The sequence below is a fragment of the Nannospalax galili genome, unplaced genomic scaffold, assembly GCF_000622305.1.
Source record: "Nannospalax galili isolate Female #2095 unplaced genomic scaffold, S.galili_v1.0 scaffold2660, whole genome shotgun sequence".
Taxonomy (NCBI): Eukaryota; Metazoa; Chordata; class Mammalia; order Rodentia; family Spalacidae; genus Nannospalax; species Nannospalax galili.
The window spans coordinates 364653-381060 of record NW_008345902.1 but is presented as its reverse complement, the minus strand read 5'-3'; the positions used below and the strand labels follow the sequence as shown (position 1 = coordinate 381060).

Here is a 16408-nt window from a genome sequence, read left to right as displayed (position 1 = left end):
TCCCTCCTCCCTGGAGGACTCCTAGCCTCTTCTCACCCAGGAACTGGAAAGTCCTCATGGCCACCTCCCTCCTTACTCCTCCCGGGACTTGTGACAGCTTGTGAGGTTTTCTGAGGCTGCTGAGGGCTAGCGCTCTGGACAAAGCCCTGACCTCTTCCGGAGGGTCCGGTCTGTACGGTCGCAGTGGCCTCGCATCCCAGCCCACCCCGCCGACCCTGCTGGGTTGTCTGAGTCTAATGCTAAAGGCAGGCCCGACCCTCTGTGCCTGAGCGGATCCCAGAGCGGAGGGTCCAAGAAGGTACTCCGTGGCCCTCCCAGGTAACCGTCGTGGACAGCGGGACAACCCGGAAGTGCGTTACGCGCCTGCGCCGAGGGACGGCCTAAGCTTGCGCACACGGAGAGCGGGTGGGCTTGGGGGTGAAGCCCGCGTTCGGCATGGCGGAGGCGGACCCAGAGTCGGATCAGATCCGACTGAAATGTATCCGTAAGGAAGGGTTCTTCACCGTGCCTCCAGAACACAGGGTGCGATGGGGTGCCACCGGCCGGCGCTGGGGCGGGTCCAGAGCCGCGCTCTGGGGCTCGCGGTGTCGCGTGCAAGGTCGAGGTTTTCCGGCGCGGGAGGGCGCATCCTGCAGCACGTGCCGAAATCCGCAGCCTAGCACTGGAGGGGGGCGGGGGGACCCGTCCGGGCCGAGGTCCGAAGAGACCGCGAGGCTGGGGATTTGCGGGTGAGAAGATGAGCGCTCCCGGTGGTACCTGCAGCCCGGAGCGCTCACCTTGCTGGCTGACCGTGCTTCACCGGCAGTTCTTGTACTGTCTTCTGTGTGATGAGGAAAATGAACCTTAGGGGAGCTGATTTCACCACGGTAGAAGTGGAAAGCAGGGAAGAAGTTTGTTTAACGTCTTGTTCTTGCTTTGCAAGGCCAAGCCACATCAACCAAAGTGTAGTTAGTGCCCAGGAGCACCGCGCAGGATGCTGGAGTAGCTCCGTGATATGGAAATCGGCTCTTCAAGGGGGAAAATGCAATGTGTGCAACGGTTGGTTATTCAAGTTATAAAAATGGCGGGCGTGGTGGTGCACGCCTTTAATCGCAGCACTCGGGAGGCAGAGGCAGGCGGATCTCTGTGAGTTGAAGGCCAGCCTGGTCTACATAGTGAGTTCCAGGCCAGCTGGGGCTACAGGGAGACCCTGTTTCAAAAAAGAAGTCAGCCCTGGGCGGTAGCCAGCCTGAGCTACATAGTGCGTTCCAGGCCAGACTGGAATGGTCTCAAAAAACAAAGCATTGGTGACTTTGGAGAAAGGAATTCTGTAAGAGATTTGTGGAAGAGCTGATTATTTTTTTGGAACCAAGAAGTTTGCTGGCAGGACAAAGCCGTGATGAAGGGAAGTGCATGGTAAACAAGAAGCCGAAGTGCAGAGGTCTGGGAGAAGCCAGCTTAATGAGGGCATCATGGTAGGGCACCAGGTGTCAGAAAGTAAAAAGACTGAGGACCCGCTGTTAAGAGAAGGGAAGCCAGCTGGGGACTAGTATAATAGAATCCAAACCTTACTGCAGGAGCTTCCTGTATCCAAGAAATGCTCATTTAAACCACCTACAAAGGCAACACACTATGAAGGTATATTGGATTGCAGACTCTCCAACAAGGCAGACCCCAGAATACAGTGGCACAAACAAGATATGGCTTCTTTTTTATTTTATTTTTTTAATTTTATGTGTATGAGTGTATTGCCTGCATGTATGTGAGTGCACAGTGCCGCAGAGGTCAGAAAAGGGCTTCAGATTCCCCTGGAACTACAGTTAAGGACGGTTCGTAGCCAACATGTGGGTGTTGGGAATCGAACCCAAGTCCTCTACAAGAGCAGTCAGTGTTCTTAACCGCTGAGCCATCTCTCCAGTCCATACGGCTTATTTCTTTACCCCCTGAAATTAGAGGCAATTGTTTTCCATATGGTGGGCTAGGCCTTCTTCTCTCCTGTAGTTCCATTCATGCCCTCATTCTCATCCCAGCCTACAAAATACGCAAAAGGAACTAGGCCTTAGCTAGCTTCCTTTGACCTGGAAGTCACATGTGTCCCTTCTCACATCCCAAGGATGAGTGCCCCTAGGTAGGTTTCCTCACACATATGAAGTTGTAACTACATGTTGGAGACAGGCCCTTCTGCCACAGAGGCATTTTTATACCTTGTTTTTGGCCACTGTTTCTAGATAGCAGATAGTCTGGACCACAGGGTTGAAGAGTGATTAGGCTGCCTTTGATATTACAAAGTCCCAGGTTTATTCTCCCCCTTTGCTCTTTAGAAAAGTCCAAGTATGTGGTTGCTCTTCTGTTTGGTGAGCAAGTTCCTCAGTATGGGTAAGACCCATCATCACTTGTGCCATCAACTTCCAAATCCCCACACTCGTGTCTCCTGTCTTTCAGCTGGGAAGATGCCGGAGCGTGAAGGAGTTTGAGAAGCTGAACCGCATAGGCGAGGGCACCTATGGCATTGTGTGTGAGTGTTAATGATGAGGACTGTGGAGCTACAGCTGTGTTTCTGACAAGTGTGGGACAGGGGTTGCTACAGTGGCTGTGTTGGGACTGGAAAACATACTTTGTACTCTAAACCAGGGTAAAGGCTTGTTTAGGAACTTTAATTCCTGGTGTGATTTCCGCAAAGTTTATACTGTATCTGAATAAACATATCTGAATAAGCATCTGGTTGCTAATGTCAGCAATCTAAATATATGATTATGGAGTAGAGATAGTTATTATTTTGTGTATGAATATATTGCCTGCCCGTGTGTAAGTGCATGGGCGTTGTGAACTGCCCTTGGAGGTCAGAAGACATCAGATCCCTTGGAACTGGAGCTAAAAATTGTTGTAAGCCACCATATGGGTACTGAGAATCGAACATGGGTCCTCCGCAAGAGCGGTCTGTGCTCTTAACCACTGAGCCATCTGTCCAGCCCCCAGAGATAAAATGTACTAGTTGTTGCAGCACCATTGGTGTGAGTCATTCTGCCCATATGTTGAAGTTATACAACAACAAAGTGATCTGTAGAGCCATAGTCATGTAAAATGAAGGCTATTTTTTCTAGTGGAGAACTTTAATTACTATTGGCATATAGTTCAAGTGAACACAAAGCAGGGGCCTGCATGTGAAGAGAATTCTTGGAGCGCTCCTTACCACACAAGTTGCTGGTGGCCAGGTTTCAGCTCAGAGTACAAAACCAGGAACTTCCCAACCCAGCTTAAATGAGGAACTCCCAAGCAATCTTGGACTAGGAGGTGTTGCTTGTGTGGAAGGACTAAGTATTGCTGGACTTTAGGTTGTCAGAAATGAGAAGGAATCCCATGAAACTCACAAAGGGGCTCCTGGGTAGCAGGATGGAGCTGAGAGGGTTTGAGGTAGACTCCATCACAACTGTGTTCCTATTCCAGATCGGGCTCGGGACACCCAGACAGATGAGATTGTTGCCTTGAAGAAGGTGCGAATGGACAAAGAGAAAGATGGTGAGCTGGGAGCAGCAAGGTCCAGGAACACTCCAACTAGGTCATCAAAGCAGGAGTGGGTAGAAAAGAGCAGTTACCTGAGGTTTCTCAGGACTGAACTCTCCTGAGCATGTGCACAATGTTAAGAGGCTCAGCTTGTCACTGCAGCCAGAGCTTGAGCTTCCTAAACCCTACTAGATTTTCCCCATCTTGGCCACCTGTAGGATTCTGCATTCTCTCTATCCTCTCTTGCCTTTAAACTCTGATGACATTTCACCTGTCTCAGTTCTCTGCTGTCCTTCACATCACACCAGCAGTCTTGCTCACCACCCTACATCTGCCTTACATCTCTAATGAATTCAGGAGTAAGTGGTGCTTGTATCATTATGATTTTCCCTGAGACTGGGACAGTGTTTATGGGGCCCCAGTGTAGTGGAGCAGAACTCACTGAGTTCCTCTGGTTACAGGCATTCCCATCAGCAGCCTGCGTGAGATCACACTGCTCTTGCGTCTTCGTCATCCCAACATTGTGGAATTGAAGGAGGTGGTTGTGGGCAACCACCTGGAGAGGTATGTGATCTCCTGAGCCTATCTTATTTGAATGGGTCTCTCTCCTGAGGTTACCCTTCCTACAGCAGGTGAGGACTTCTTTCTTTACCTACTAAGGGAAAGACAGGTAGTGGCATGTGTTTCCTTTTTTCCTTCCAGCATCTTCCTGGTGATGGGTTACTGTGAGCAAGATCTGGCTAGCCTCCTGGAGAATATGCCAACACCCTTTTCTGAGGCCCAGGTGTGTCAACGTTGTTTCACAGGCTTTGGTCGGTATATATCTGTATTGGACATGAGTGCTAGAGATGTGTGGAGTTTCCAGTGCCTCTTACACAGCATCTAGGACATTAATGAGGTTGATTTCTGCCTGTGAGGTACCCTAAGGGACCCCGACATGGGGCTGGCCCTGGGTCCTCTTAGGCCACTGGGAAGGAAAAGTGACAAAAGAAAGGGCTAGGGAAAGGTTCAGCAGGTAAAATGCTTGCCATGCAAATGTGAGGACCAGAGTTCAGATCCCTAACACCCATGTAAATGCCAGGTGGGTATGGTGGCCTGCCTGTAATCTCAGAACAAGGTGGTTAGAAATGGGATTCCCCAAGCAAACTGGTTGACTAGGCTAGCCAAATCAGCATGTTCTGGGTTGAGGTGAGAAACCCTGCCTCAATATATAAGGTGGAAAGCAATTGAGGAAGATACCTGATGTTAGCCTTTGGCCTTCACACACATGTACATTCACATGCATGCACACTCCCACACACAGTGTGCACCCACACACATGTAAACAGACACACCTCTCTCTCTCTCTCTCTCTCTCTCTCTCTCTCTCTCTCTCTCTCTCTCTCTCTCTCAATAAACAAATCTATAGTAGTACTGTCTTAGCTGTGCAGGACATAGCAACAGCCATACTCCTGAGGCTGCTGATGACTGCTAGTCCTAACTGCCAGGCAGTTCCTCGGGCTCTCTAACCTGTGCCTCTGGACTTCCTCACAGGTCAAATGCATCATGCTACAGGTGCTTCGGGGCCTCCAGTACCTGCACAGGAACTTCATCATCCACAGGTAGACAGGCAACTAGGAGGAAGATGTGTTGTAACTGTGTCTAAAGGGTGGAAGGGAGTGGGACAGGGATAGTTATCCCCACAGTACCTCATCCTGAGTATCTCCAGGAAAAGAGCAAACGCCCAGTAGAAATTCTCTGAGTACTGCCAGGGAAGATCTAGGACCAAACAAGTTTGAGCAGCCCTCATATGTTTACCTCTGAGAAATGGCGGGTGGGAGAACAGCAGCTGGAAACTATTTGTGTGGAGAGCACCTAAATACACAGGCCAGGAGCTGGCTGTGTGGCCTTTGAGCCTTGGACTCTTGTACTGGGGCTGCTGGAGCAACTCGAGTGGAAAAACAACAGGATTGGAGACCTGATTCTTCCTCAGTTTTACTGAGACTGCTGGCATATCAGCAGCTAGTGTCTTTGCTGCTGCTTACCTTCTGCTTTTAAGACTCAAATGCAAAGGAAAGTGTGTTGGGCTTAAGTGACAGCCTGTTTGCCCTGTGGAGCAGGGGAAAACCAATGCTCTTTCTGTCCCAGGGACCTGAAGGTATCCAACTTGCTCATGACAGATAAGGGCTGTGTAAAGACAGGTGGGTGCTACCGGGTATTGATCCCACATTCATGGAGTGCCACCCATGGGAGTGGGGGTGTCAGTGTGGCTCTAAAAGCCAGGGATGGCCCCAGGCCACCTAAGAACAACCCTGTCTCCAGAAAGCAACTTACCAGTTCTCACTGGGTGATATTCTCTCCTTTTCCTCTCTGCCTCTCCTGCAGCGGATTTTGGCCTGGCTCGGGCCTATGGTGTCCCAGTAAAGCCAATGACCCCCAAGGTTGTTACCCTCTGGTGAGTCCCTCAGAATCATGGTGATCTCTAGGGATGGGTATGCCTCCTGCCAGCCCTTTGCAGTTGAGGCTGATTCTGCAAATGATCCTTAAGAGTCTGTAAGCTGTCTAGGACTGCATATACCAGTGGCTGGGTCTAGGCCAGCTGCTTAGGACAAAGCAGGGCTTTCCTAGAGAAAGGGTGATAACCAGGTTCAGTGACCTCAAGAAGTCTGCTTTTTCCAGATGAAATGCTATCCTGCACTGAGACAGCTAGAAACAGCCTGGCTCCAACTGTCTCAGGAAGGAAAGGGTGGGCGTCTCGAGTGGCTTTCTGATATTGTTCTTGTTTTTTTGTGGGGGGTGTGTCTGTCTGTCTGTCTGTCTTTTTGGAAATGGGGTCTCCCTATAGCCCCAGCTGGCCTAGAACTCATGTAGACCAGGTTGGCCTCACTTTTACAAAGATCGCTTGTCTATGCCTCCTCAGTGCTGGGATTAAAGGCATGTACCATCATGAAGTTGTTTTTAAAGGCAGAATGAGGCCATGGTTAATGACAGGACCTGGACATTGCTCACATCCCAATCAGGAGCCCCACATATCCTCTACTGCATGTCCTCTGACCTCTATCCCAAAGCAAGCTGATGTTGGCAGATCTGTGCTGGGATCCTTTGATTCTTGTTAACACAGACACAGTAGTTCTTTACCGCTTGTCCTGACTTTGAGGCTTAAAGGGCAGTCCAAGCTTATGATCCTGTTGCTCATTGCCACTGGAGACCCTCAGGGAGCTCAATCTGTGGGAAGAGGAGCTGACCAGAGGAAAATCAGGCCTCTGTCTGCAGGTACCGAGCCCCAGAGCTGCTGCTGGGAACCACCACCCAGACTACCAGTATTGACATGTGGTAAGAATCACTGCTGCTTCTGAGTCTCATGTCTCCTGGCTCCTGAGGTCAGCCCTGGGACAGGAGCACGAGAGGGGCTGGAGAGGTGGGCCTGATTGTGGATCCTAAGGGGAAGCATGAGAACATAGCTGGAGTGCTCCTTGGCTTCTGGCACCTCAGGTTCACAGAGGCAAAGTTGCAGGCCTGGTGGGAGCACTTCATGGCCACTAGCCTGTTTCTATATGGGTGTATTGACATGGGGTAAACAGATTGGTTGCTCCTGTAGGGCTGTTGGCTGCATCCTAGCAGAGCTGCTGGCCCATAAGCCCCTTCTCCCTGGCACTTCCGAGATCCACCAGATTGACTTGATCGTACAGCTCCTGGGGACACCCAGTGAGAACATCTGGCCGGTGGGTGTCATGGGCAGCCCCCAGTCCCTATTTGTGCTTGTGGCCCTGTGGCTCCAGCCCCTGCCTCCTGCAGGGCTTCTCCAAGCTGCCACTGGCCGGCCAGTACAGCTTAAGGAAACAGCCTTACAACAATCTCAAGCACAAGTTCCCGTGGCTCTCAGAGGCTGGACTTCGTCTGCTCAATTTCCTCTTCATGTATGACCCTAAGAAAAGGTAACAGAGTCCACCTACAGGCAGCTCCATGGGCCACACCCCTTAGGAGAGGGCCCTGTCTACTGTAGGGATGGAAGGATACCTTAAACCCAAACCCGTAATTTACTTTTTGTGGTATAGGGACTAGAAACCAGGACCCTGTTTGTGCTAGGCAAATGCTCTACCACTTAGCCACCTCAGCTCAACAAATCTTTTAAAGATGGTTTCTAAAAACACTGGCTATAGGTGCCCCCTCCTCAGACAAATAGATATACCCACGGGCCAGGTGCCCAGTTTGAGTGGCTTCTGCTCCCTTAGATCTTAGAGCCACTTTGAGCTTCCAGTCAGTTTCTAGGTCCCAACCCCTATTAGTTGGAAGTTGAATGGGGACTGCTGAGCCTGGTTGTGAAGAAAACAAGCCTTGCTGAGGCCAAAGGTCACTTGTCTTCTCCAGGGCAACAGCAGGGGACTGCCTGGAGAGCTCCTACTTCAAGGAGAAGCCCCTACGTAAGTTTCCCAGATCTCGAGACTTGGGCTCTGCTTTTGGGGGGCTTGGCAAACAGCTCTTTCTGTCCATACTGGGTGGGTTCCCAGTACAAGCAGAGTGAGGGCTTGCATGGCCTGTGCCAACTCCAAAGGGGTGGAGGAAGGGAGCAGATGGAGGATCAGGGCAAGTTTAAATGAAGAGTCAGTCCCATTCAGACAGGGGAAGCATGTCCCTATCACCTAGCCTGCCTGGGAAGCCCTTCCTCAGCCCAACACTGAGCTGCCTTTCTCCACAGCCTGTGAACCAGAGCTCATGCCCACCTTCCCCCACCACCGCAATAAGCGTGCTGCCCCAGCTGTCATGGAAGGGCAAAGCAAACGATGTAAGCCCTGACTGTGGGCCCAGCACATCCCTGCGCCTCCTCGTGGATCATCAGTCAACAGACCTGAGAGGGCCCCTGCAGGCCAGACTACAACTCCAGGGTCCAGCCTGTACCTTTGGTTCTTCAGCTAACCATCCTGCTTCTCAGCTGACTTCTTCCTGCTGTTTTATCAGTGCACAGATGCAGGCAGGGTGTAGATAGGGTTGATGGTGGATGGGGATACAGAGAGGCTGGGCTATTGTAGCACCATCCAGTGGTCTGTTTTTCATGGTGGCCTTGTCTGGTAATGAGTCATACTAGTCATGAAATTCCCACTGGCCCCTCAGTATAGTCTTGAAATCGGGGCTGCCACTAGCCTAGAGTGAACAGGCCTGGGAGACCACTGTTCCTGTTTAGCCACTAGAGGCTACCCAGGACAGATAGGCTGTAGTGACCCTGGGCAGGGCTGATGGGTCTTCAGGTGAGGAGGAATTGTATGTGGGGCATTAAGATACTTCTGAGACTCCTAGAAAAAGAGCTTGCTGATGTTGCGGATACTGATGCCCAGGGAGAGAAGTGACAGGCTCCCATTTCAGGGCTAGAGATAAAAAGCCTTCCAATGACAGTTTCACAATCCTTTAATGTACTGTGGGTTTTGATCCATGCAACATGGCCAATGTCCTCTGAGGGGCTTGAAGAGCAGAACGGGTGGCTGAAAGGATGCCGAGAGGAGGGGTTGCAAAGCACTGGTCAAAGTAGCTATGCCTCCAGATAGACTATGGAAACGCAGCTCTTCCCCATCCCTAGCCTGTGGGTTAGTGGTTTTAGGGACCCCAGGGTACCTGGGCTACTCCAAAGGGAAAGAAGCTGTGGCTTATCTCGTAATGGTCATCTGTCTGTCTAGGTTCAGCTACATCAGGCAGTGAGCTGCTGCTTTTGGCAGTATGCTGACCTCACTCTTTGGGAGAACCACTCCTGCTGGATAGGGGGTAATAGCACCTACCACTGCATGTTTGTGCAGTTCTGCATCTCTTCACTGACAGCAAGGGGGTCCCTCAAAACTAGGTGAGCTGTACCCTTTCAGAACCTCCCAGACTGGCCCAACTGGAATTCAGGTGCTTTATAGTATCACCTGCAGGCCCTTGAGGCAGCCCCTGTGAGAAGATTGTTTCAGACACATAATGGGAAAAAACATACCCTGCAATAACAGGGAGCAGGTAGAGAGCTTCAGGCAGTTCATGGATAGAATCTCTGGGGTTTAGTACTGTGACTTGTTCAGCCTGGGCTGCTCTACACTGTATCTCTGGACATGAGAACAGACATGGGGGAAGGATTCTATTAATTCAGCTCAGAGTCTGCTGCTGGCTAGGGCTGAGACATGGGTACTTCAGCAAGGAGAACCTAACATGGCCCTAGGCAGGAACATACCATTAAAGTTCTACCTTGTTCCACTGCAGGGTCTGAACTTCCCTGGGAACAGGAGAGCCAGGACAGCCAGTGACCCAAGCTCTTCCTCCAAAAAGCACCATGGAAACTATCTCCCTTAAACCTTTGACTTGGGGTCCAGTTGGGCCTAGGGATGGGCCCCAGGACTGTCATACAGCAGGGTATCCACCTGTGCTCGCTGCAGCCATAGACGCCTCTGAGTGTCACCAAGCAGTATGCGCAGTGAATGACTTGGGCGGCAGGCTGATAGAGCAGTGCAGAGTGTGGCATGTAGCTGGTGGCAAGTGTCACAACAGAGGGTGGGTAGGGTACCAGGGCTCAGGCAGCTGTGTGTCTGGTAGCCCAGGGGTTCAACAGCTGGCCCGTAAGTGGAGGCTGATGTTTCTTCTGCCTGCCTATGTCGGGGGCTAGACTGCCCAGGGTTCCCTGGGGCTTCAGGAGTGGCTAGGTCCCCTGACCGACTAAGCTCACGACGCAGAGAGAGGAAGGAGAAGGCTGAGGGCTCTGGCTCCAGCTCCTCTCCCAGGGCCCCATAGGGTGGGCTGCTGGCCTGAGGCAGGTCATCAGCTGGGGGCTCCCAGGGCCGGCCTCCAGTGCCCCATAGTTTGGCACTCTGTTCCCAGAGTGGTGGTCTATATGTCAATTCTGCTGGGGGTGAGTCCAGCCCTGGCGAGGGCTCCCCATACAGGCTGGCCTCAGAGCTCTCATCCTCCTGTAAGTCCTGGTACAGGTCCAGTGGGGCCCCATAAACTGCAGGTGTACCCCTGGGGGGTAGAGGTGGTGGCTCTTCATCCTGGGCCAGTCGCTGCTGTAGCCAGGCCACACATGAGGCCACATCCCCACTAGCTCGTCGTGCCCGGAGCAGTTCTTCGGCTGGTAGCACACTGGTACCCAGCTGGGTCAGCACCTCACCTAGGATCTCACATTCCAGCCGAAGAGCAAAGCAGCCTAGAGCCACCTGCACCAGCTGGCACGCAGGGGGTAGGGCAGTCACCATTAGACGGTGGTTGTCTCTGCGCACATAGCCCATCTTCTGGAAGCTTCGAGTCAGGAGCTCCTCAGACAGTACGCCCTTCAGCACATGCACATAGCCCCCTGAAAAGGTCTGCAACGAAGGGTCCTAGTCAGCAGTGCTGTCCCATATAGCCATTGGTCTTAGCCCTGCCTTGGCTTTGGTCAGCTTCTGAAGTTTATGCTCAGGCCCCAGAGGCTGTTCTCATCTGTCTGGGGTGATGAAAGATGACAGAATTTTTTTCTTGGGGGAGCGGGTTATGTACAACACAGTGCCACGTTTGCTAGGTAAGCACTGGGTCACATTCCCAGCCCTTTATGTACTTGTTTCAAGACAAGGATCGTTGTGTAGCCTAGCTTGACCCTAAGCTCACTATCCTCCTGCCTTAGCCTACAGGAATGTTTCACTATATTCTCTCCCCCCCCCCCCCATTATCTTGGAGCTCTGTCACTATCAGGGCTGGCATTTTGGTTCACTGACCTCCTATGTAGAATTCACATAGATGAAACTTTTAAAAATTTAATGTGTATGAGTGTTTTGCCTGCATGTATGTTAAGTACACCTATGTGTACAATGTCTGCAGTGTTATGGATGGTTGTTAGCCACCATATGGGTGCTGGGACTCAAACTCAGGTCCTCTGTAAGAGTGGTTAGTGCTCTTAAAAGGCTGAGCCATCTCTCCAGGGGTTCTAATGTGCAGCAGAGTGAGAGCACCCATGATGGGAAAGTGCTTTCTAGATCAAAGCTATGTGAAGAACCAAGGCATCACAACAATTGCAGCTTCTCCCAAGCCTGAACATTTATAGCTCTAGGCCTCCTTTAAGCACTGCTCCGCTTAGTACCACAACACCTTTCTTAGGGCTTTGCACCCTGGGGAACTGTTCTTATGCCCTCTTTGGGGCTTGGTGGGAGTAAGTAACTTGCTTAAAACCACACAGCTGGACCAGATCCCTTGCCAGCTCTGCCCCCAGCACTAGCCTTGCCCCAGCCTGTTTGCTTCGGTCCTCTGTGGTGGTGGGCGATCCTCCAGCCTAAAAGGATGAATGAAAGTCCCAGGATCTCAGGTGTCCTCGAGCAGCAGGCTGGCAGAGAAAAATGTGGAGGGGAGACGCTGCCTTGACAACCGGTGAAGGTTTACCTCGCCCACGTGTGCATAGACGTCATTACCTTCCCACTCAAAATTAGCTCAGAACGGCTCTGCCCCCTCTTGTCAGACAGCCAGCTGACCTAGGCCCCTACAGCCGGGGCCCCCTCCTCCCCTCCAGGCCAGCCGTGGATCTGCCTTTCTAACCTGGACCCAAGCAGGAACAAGGTCTGTTCTCCAGTCCGCCATCCACGGTTCTCTTCTGAGCCCTAGTGTTCTTTTATAGATGGGATCAGCCCACATCCTCGAAAATGACCATAGGAACTCAAGTGCCTCCCTCCCACACCTATCTGCATCTATCCTAGAAATTTCCATGGCAACAGGGGCAGTGAGGCTACTCTGAGGACAGTGATGTAAGCTCTTGGGGGCATGACTGTTTCATAGGCAGGCATCCCAAAACGCAGAACCCTTTCCGGAAGAAGACCAGCAGCCAGGGAAGGGAGTGGAGGAGCAGTCCACATCTTACCTTGATGGTCGTGAACTCCTTCCTCCAGGGCAGCAGGTACAGGTGCACAGCGGCCAGCTCCAGGAGTTCAAAGGCACGGGCCAGATCTCGCAGAGCGGGCGCCAGGTCCGCACGGCCCCACAAGCCGTCAGTGAGCAGCGCCAGCGCGTCGTCCTGTAGCGCCCCATGCAGGTCAAAGTCCTCCACCAGGATCTGCCAGAGCACGGCGCGCAGCGAGGGGTCGCCGCAGACGCCAGCGCGGCCTCGCCGCAGCTCGCGCTCTAGGCACTGGCGGTAGTCCTCGGACAGCGAGCTGCTGCCCATCCTGGCCTGGGGCGGGGGGCCGAGAGCTAGAGACCCGGTGGCACCAGTGTAACTCCCAAGCCCACACTCAGCATACCCCACAACCCAGAAACCTGGATTTGGCCAACTGAGTGGGTTCCGAGAGCTACCGTCCCCTTCAGTTTGGTGGAAACCTGGTTAGCCCGGGTAGCTACAGCCCCACCTCCGCCCCCCTTGCTGAGCGCCCGCGCACCCGCGGCGCCCCTCTTCCCCCGAGACGCGCTCCCGCCAGCCGAGCCCCACTCCCACCGACCGTGCTGCAGACCCCGAGCGCGGCGGCAGTACCTACTGTTCTCCAGCAGCCCCAAGCCCTCGCCACCCGAGCACGCACTCGCAGAGGCCTCCAGCTAGCAGCGGAAACACGCAGGGAGTCGGCCCCGCCCCGAGGCCTCCGCCGTGACGTCGGGGGCGAGGCTCCAGTTGGTGCCGCCCTCTCAGCAAAGGTGGGCGGGGCCGGGGTGAGTAGGGCTGTCCCCGGGCAGCTGGGAGCGGCCAGAGGTTGGGGGTGTCCCTGCCCTGCAACCTGCCTTTAGGGGGGGTCCTGGGAGCTTTGCTGTCCCGGAGTCCGCTGGTCTTTCTACCGATTTGTGGCCTTTCATGGCCAACTTCTGGGACGGTTGCAAGTGCACAGCAGGTGCTCAGTACAAGTGGCCTAGAACGAGAGCCAGGCCTGCCGGGGCGAGTCCGGAGAGTGGCCAAATACGGGGAAGGCGGGGCCTAGCTTGGCTGCGTGTCCTGGACCAGCGGAGCTCAAATACTTGTAGGTGCAATTTAAAACGGGTGGGGTCTGGGGAAATGGGTCAGTGGGTAAGAACACTTGCTTTTGCAAAGGCCCAAGGTTCGATTCCAGCACACACATGGCAGTTCACAACCATCTGTAACTTCAGTTCCATATCCCTCCTCGGGCCTCCGTGCGCAGTAGGCACTCACCTGGTACACATACATACATGCGTGCAGACAAAACATTCAAACACATGAAACACGGGTGACCTTCAAGTCTACTTCCACTGACTCTGGTTCCTGGTCTCCTATACTTCTCCATTCCCAGTCCCAGAGAACATTCATCCAGAGGTCTCTGAGGCAAGATGAAGGTGCTTCTCCCCAAGGGTGTGTCTGACCCACAGGTTTGCAGAACTGACCTGAGCAGGAATTCACCAGGACTTAGTTTAAGTGACAACTTGAAAGAGCATTTTCTTTCTCTTGCTGTGGTTTCATCTGCTTCACCCAGGGCTCAAGTCACTTGTCCTTAGTCCCTGGCTGAAGGAATGATGGAGAGTAAGCTCTGAGATTCATGAAGCAGGATCTTTTGTTTGACTCCTTCCTGGGTAGGCTCTGTTCCTTTCCTCTCCAGGCCACTAAACCAAAGCTCAAGTTTGGTGAGATGGAGCCTGCATGGGAAAAGTATCTGCCTTCTTGTAGAATTTCTAGATTCAAAGGACTTTTCAAATATTGCAACTAAGTTGGCATCCTGCTGGCTATCACTGAACAGAGATCTTTTGCTGTGTTTACTGAATCCATTCTTGCTAAGTGTAGCTGGTGGACCCACACCAATCCTGAGGGAACCTCCTACACCTTCAACTAACCTTCATTTTCTTCTTGTGCTGAGGAGGGTTGAGAGAACCATTCTCCATTTATGACACCAGTTCCTCCATCTGGTTTGGTTTAGCTCTCTTCACATTGACCCTGCCTGGGTTAGCTGAGGTGACATTGTGTGACTTCCAAGGCCAGATCATAAAGATGCCATGCCTTGCTGGACATGGTGCATACCTTTAATTCCATCACTCAGGAGACAGAGAGGTGAATCTCTGAGTTTGAGGCCAGCCAGAGGTACATAATAAGACCCTGTCTCAAAACAAAAATAAAAACGGAAAGATGCCATACTTGTTTCAAGACATACTTGTTTCAAGCAGCCAAATAGAGGCTTTGGGGGCTGGGGATGTAGCTCAGAGATAGGGCACTCACCTAGTATACACAAGGTCCTAAATTCAATCTCTAGCACTGAAAACACACACACACACACACACACACACACACAAATGGAGATGCCTTATAGTAGGCTAATGTCCACCTGCAAATGTGTTTTCTCCAGTTGGAACCAAGATGTTATTCTGGATTAGGATGGACCCTAACTTATTGGTGTCCTTATAAGAAAATTTTTAGCTGGGTGTGGGTGGTGCATGCCTTTAGTCCCAGCACTTGGGAGGCAGAGGCAGGCAGATCTCTGTGAGTTCGAGCCTGGTCTACCTAATGAGTTCCAGGACAGCTGGGGCTACAGGGAGACCCTGTCTCAAAAAAAGACAAAAAAAAAAAAGTTTTATATACAGAAGGTTATATGGAGGCAGAGATGGGAGTGATAGAGCTTCATGTCACTAAATGTCACTGAATTCTGAAGGCAGGAAGGACCCTCTTCTAGAGTTTTACAGGGAATGCAGTCCTATTGATTTTAGACTTCTGGCCTGCAGAATTATAATGGTAAATTTCCAGTTTTAAAACCCTCATTTTGTGGTGGTTTGTTACAACATCCAGGCCTCGTGTAGTTGTTCTGACTGCCTTGGTTGAGGTCCCAGTTAACCATCAGCATTGACTTCAGATGTGGGCAGATCTTCAGACAGACCCAACCCCTTGTCATAAGTTACAATCTGGAATTTGCTTTAGTTGAAGCTAGGAAGAGGATAGACACAAGCTCTACATGTGGACCCCTACCTAATTGTAAAATACACGAACAACATAAATGGCTTGTGCATTTGAGCCACGGAGTTGAGTGGATTGATTTGCAGCCACAGCCACTGGCCCTTTGCCTTCCTTGTTCTCCCAGGGTGAGCAACATATCACTGCATGTCCTCTGTATGTTACACATTCTCCATGAACCTTGGTTTCACCAGAGTGGACTTGTTAGAGGGGCCATTCACACTTATCTTGCCTAGAACTATAAACTGAGTACTGCCAAGTCTACCCACAGCTGTGTCCTCCCCACCATCATATACAGCATTGTCTAGCTTCATAAAATTTCCAATTCAGGGGCTGGAGAAATGGCTCAGTGGTTAACAGCACTGGCTGTTCTAACAGAAGATCCAGGTTTGGTTCCCAGCACCAACATGGCAACTAACAGCCATCCATAACTCTAGTTCCAGGGGATCTAATGATCTAATGCTCTCTTCTGACCTCTAGGGGCATTACATGTACATGATGCATGCAAGCAAAACACTCGTGAAAAGTTTCCTCAATTCAATGGTATGCAGATGTTAATGTTAATTGCTTTAACTTGCAACTCTTTTTTGTTTTTTTGAAACAGTGTCTCCCTGTAGCCCCAGCTGCCCTGGAACTCACTATGTAGACCAGGCTGGCCTTGAACTCACAGAGAGATCCATCTGCCTCTGCCTCCCGAGTGCTGGGATTAAAGGTGTTCCACCATGCCTGGTGTTTAAAATGAGTGTTTTTCCTGCATATATGTAAGTGCACCTGTGCAAGAGTACCTGCGGAGGCCAGAAGATAGCATCAGATCCCCTGGAGCTGGAGTTATGGATGGTTGTTAGGCACCATATGGGTGCTGGGAACCGAACTTGGGTCCTCTGCAACAGCCAGTGCTCTTAACTGTTGAGCTGTCTCTCCAGTCCCTAACTTACATTTCTTGATTGTGCTTGTGACTCGAGCCACTTTTATGCTAGTTAGGTCTCCCTCTCTCTCCTTTAAACAGAATCTTGCTATATAGCCCAGGATGGTCTAGAACTTGAGGGCCTCTGCCTCTGGAGTGCTGAATTAAAGGCATAAGCCACCATACCAGGTCTGGGATTACTTTTG

The 16408-nt window shown here is 51.7% G+C and overlaps 2 protein-coding genes across 12 annotated transcripts; one reads left to right on the top strand and one right to left on the bottom strand.

The window, feature by feature from the left end:
- The first annotated feature begins 32 nt into the window (after positions 1-32).
- Positions 33-8846, top strand: Cdk10 (cyclin dependent kinase 10). Of its 5 annotated transcripts, none has more exons than XM_008842165.3 (13): positions 33-318; positions 2422-2494; positions 3424-3495; positions 3942-4044; positions 4183-4264; positions 5014-5081; positions 5608-5660; positions 5845-5914; positions 6733-6792; positions 7058-7181; positions 7255-7394; positions 7828-7880; positions 8156-8846. In XM_008842165.3, exons 3-13 carry the CDS (start codon positions 3477-3479, stop codon positions 8251-8253), a joined length of 870 nt encoding a protein of 289 aa, XP_008840387.1. In that variant the 5' UTR covers positions 33-318; positions 2422-2494; positions 3424-3476; the 3' UTR covers positions 8254-8846. The 5 variants fall into 5 exon arrangements, with proteins under 5 accessions (XP_008840387.1, XP_008840385.1, XP_008840386.1 ...); XM_008842163.3 differs by lacking the exon at positions 33-318 and adding an exon at positions 368-522; XM_008842164.3 differs by lacking the exon at positions 33-318 and adding an exon at positions 373-484.
- Spata2l (spermatogenesis associated 2 like) lies at positions 8842-14441 on the bottom strand. Of its 7 annotated transcripts, XM_029567831.1 has the most exons (4): positions 14194-14441; positions 12896-13749; positions 12290-12618; positions 8842-10772 (listed from the first exon to the last, which is right to left on the bottom strand). In XM_029567831.1, exons 3-4 carry the CDS (start codon positions 12590-12592, stop codon positions 9795-9797), a joined length of 1281 nt encoding a protein of 426 aa, XP_029423691.1. In that variant the 5' UTR covers positions 12593-12618; positions 12896-13749; positions 14194-14441; the 3' UTR covers positions 8842-9794. The 7 variants fall into 7 exon arrangements, with proteins under 7 accessions (XP_029423691.1, XP_008840383.1, XP_008840384.1 ...); XM_008842161.3 differs by lacking the exon at positions 14194-14441 and having other exon boundaries at positions 12900-13839; XM_008842162.3 differs by lacking the exon at positions 14194-14441 and having other exon boundaries at positions 12290-12598; positions 12900-13839.
- Positions 14442-16408: the final 1967 nt, after the last annotated feature.

What these genes read in the sequence shown, in the direction of transcription:
- Cdk10 (XM_008842163.3), top strand. Translation starts at nt 436, where the DNA reads ATGGCGGAGGCGGACCCAGAGTCGGATCAGATCCGACTGAAATGTATC. An exon ending in ATGTATGACCCTAAGAAAAG is followed by an intron (nt 7,395 to 7,827) that starts GTAACAGAGTCC and finishes TGTCTTCTCCAG; the next exon opens with GGCAACAGCAGGGGACTGCC. An exon ending in CTTCAAGGAGAAGCCCCTAC is followed by an intron (nt 7,881 to 8,155) that starts GTAAGTTTCCCA and finishes CTTTCTCCACAG; the next exon opens with CCTGTGAACCAGAGCTCATG.
- Spata2l (XM_029567831.1), bottom strand. Translation starts at nt 12,592, where the DNA reads ATGGGCAGCAGCTCGCTGTCCGAGGACTACCGCCAGTGCCTAGAGCGC. An exon ending in AGGAGTTCACGACCATCAAG is followed by an intron (nt 10,773 to 12,289) that starts GTAAGATGTGGA and finishes CCTTCGTTGCAG; the next exon opens with ACCTTTTCAGGGGGCTATGT.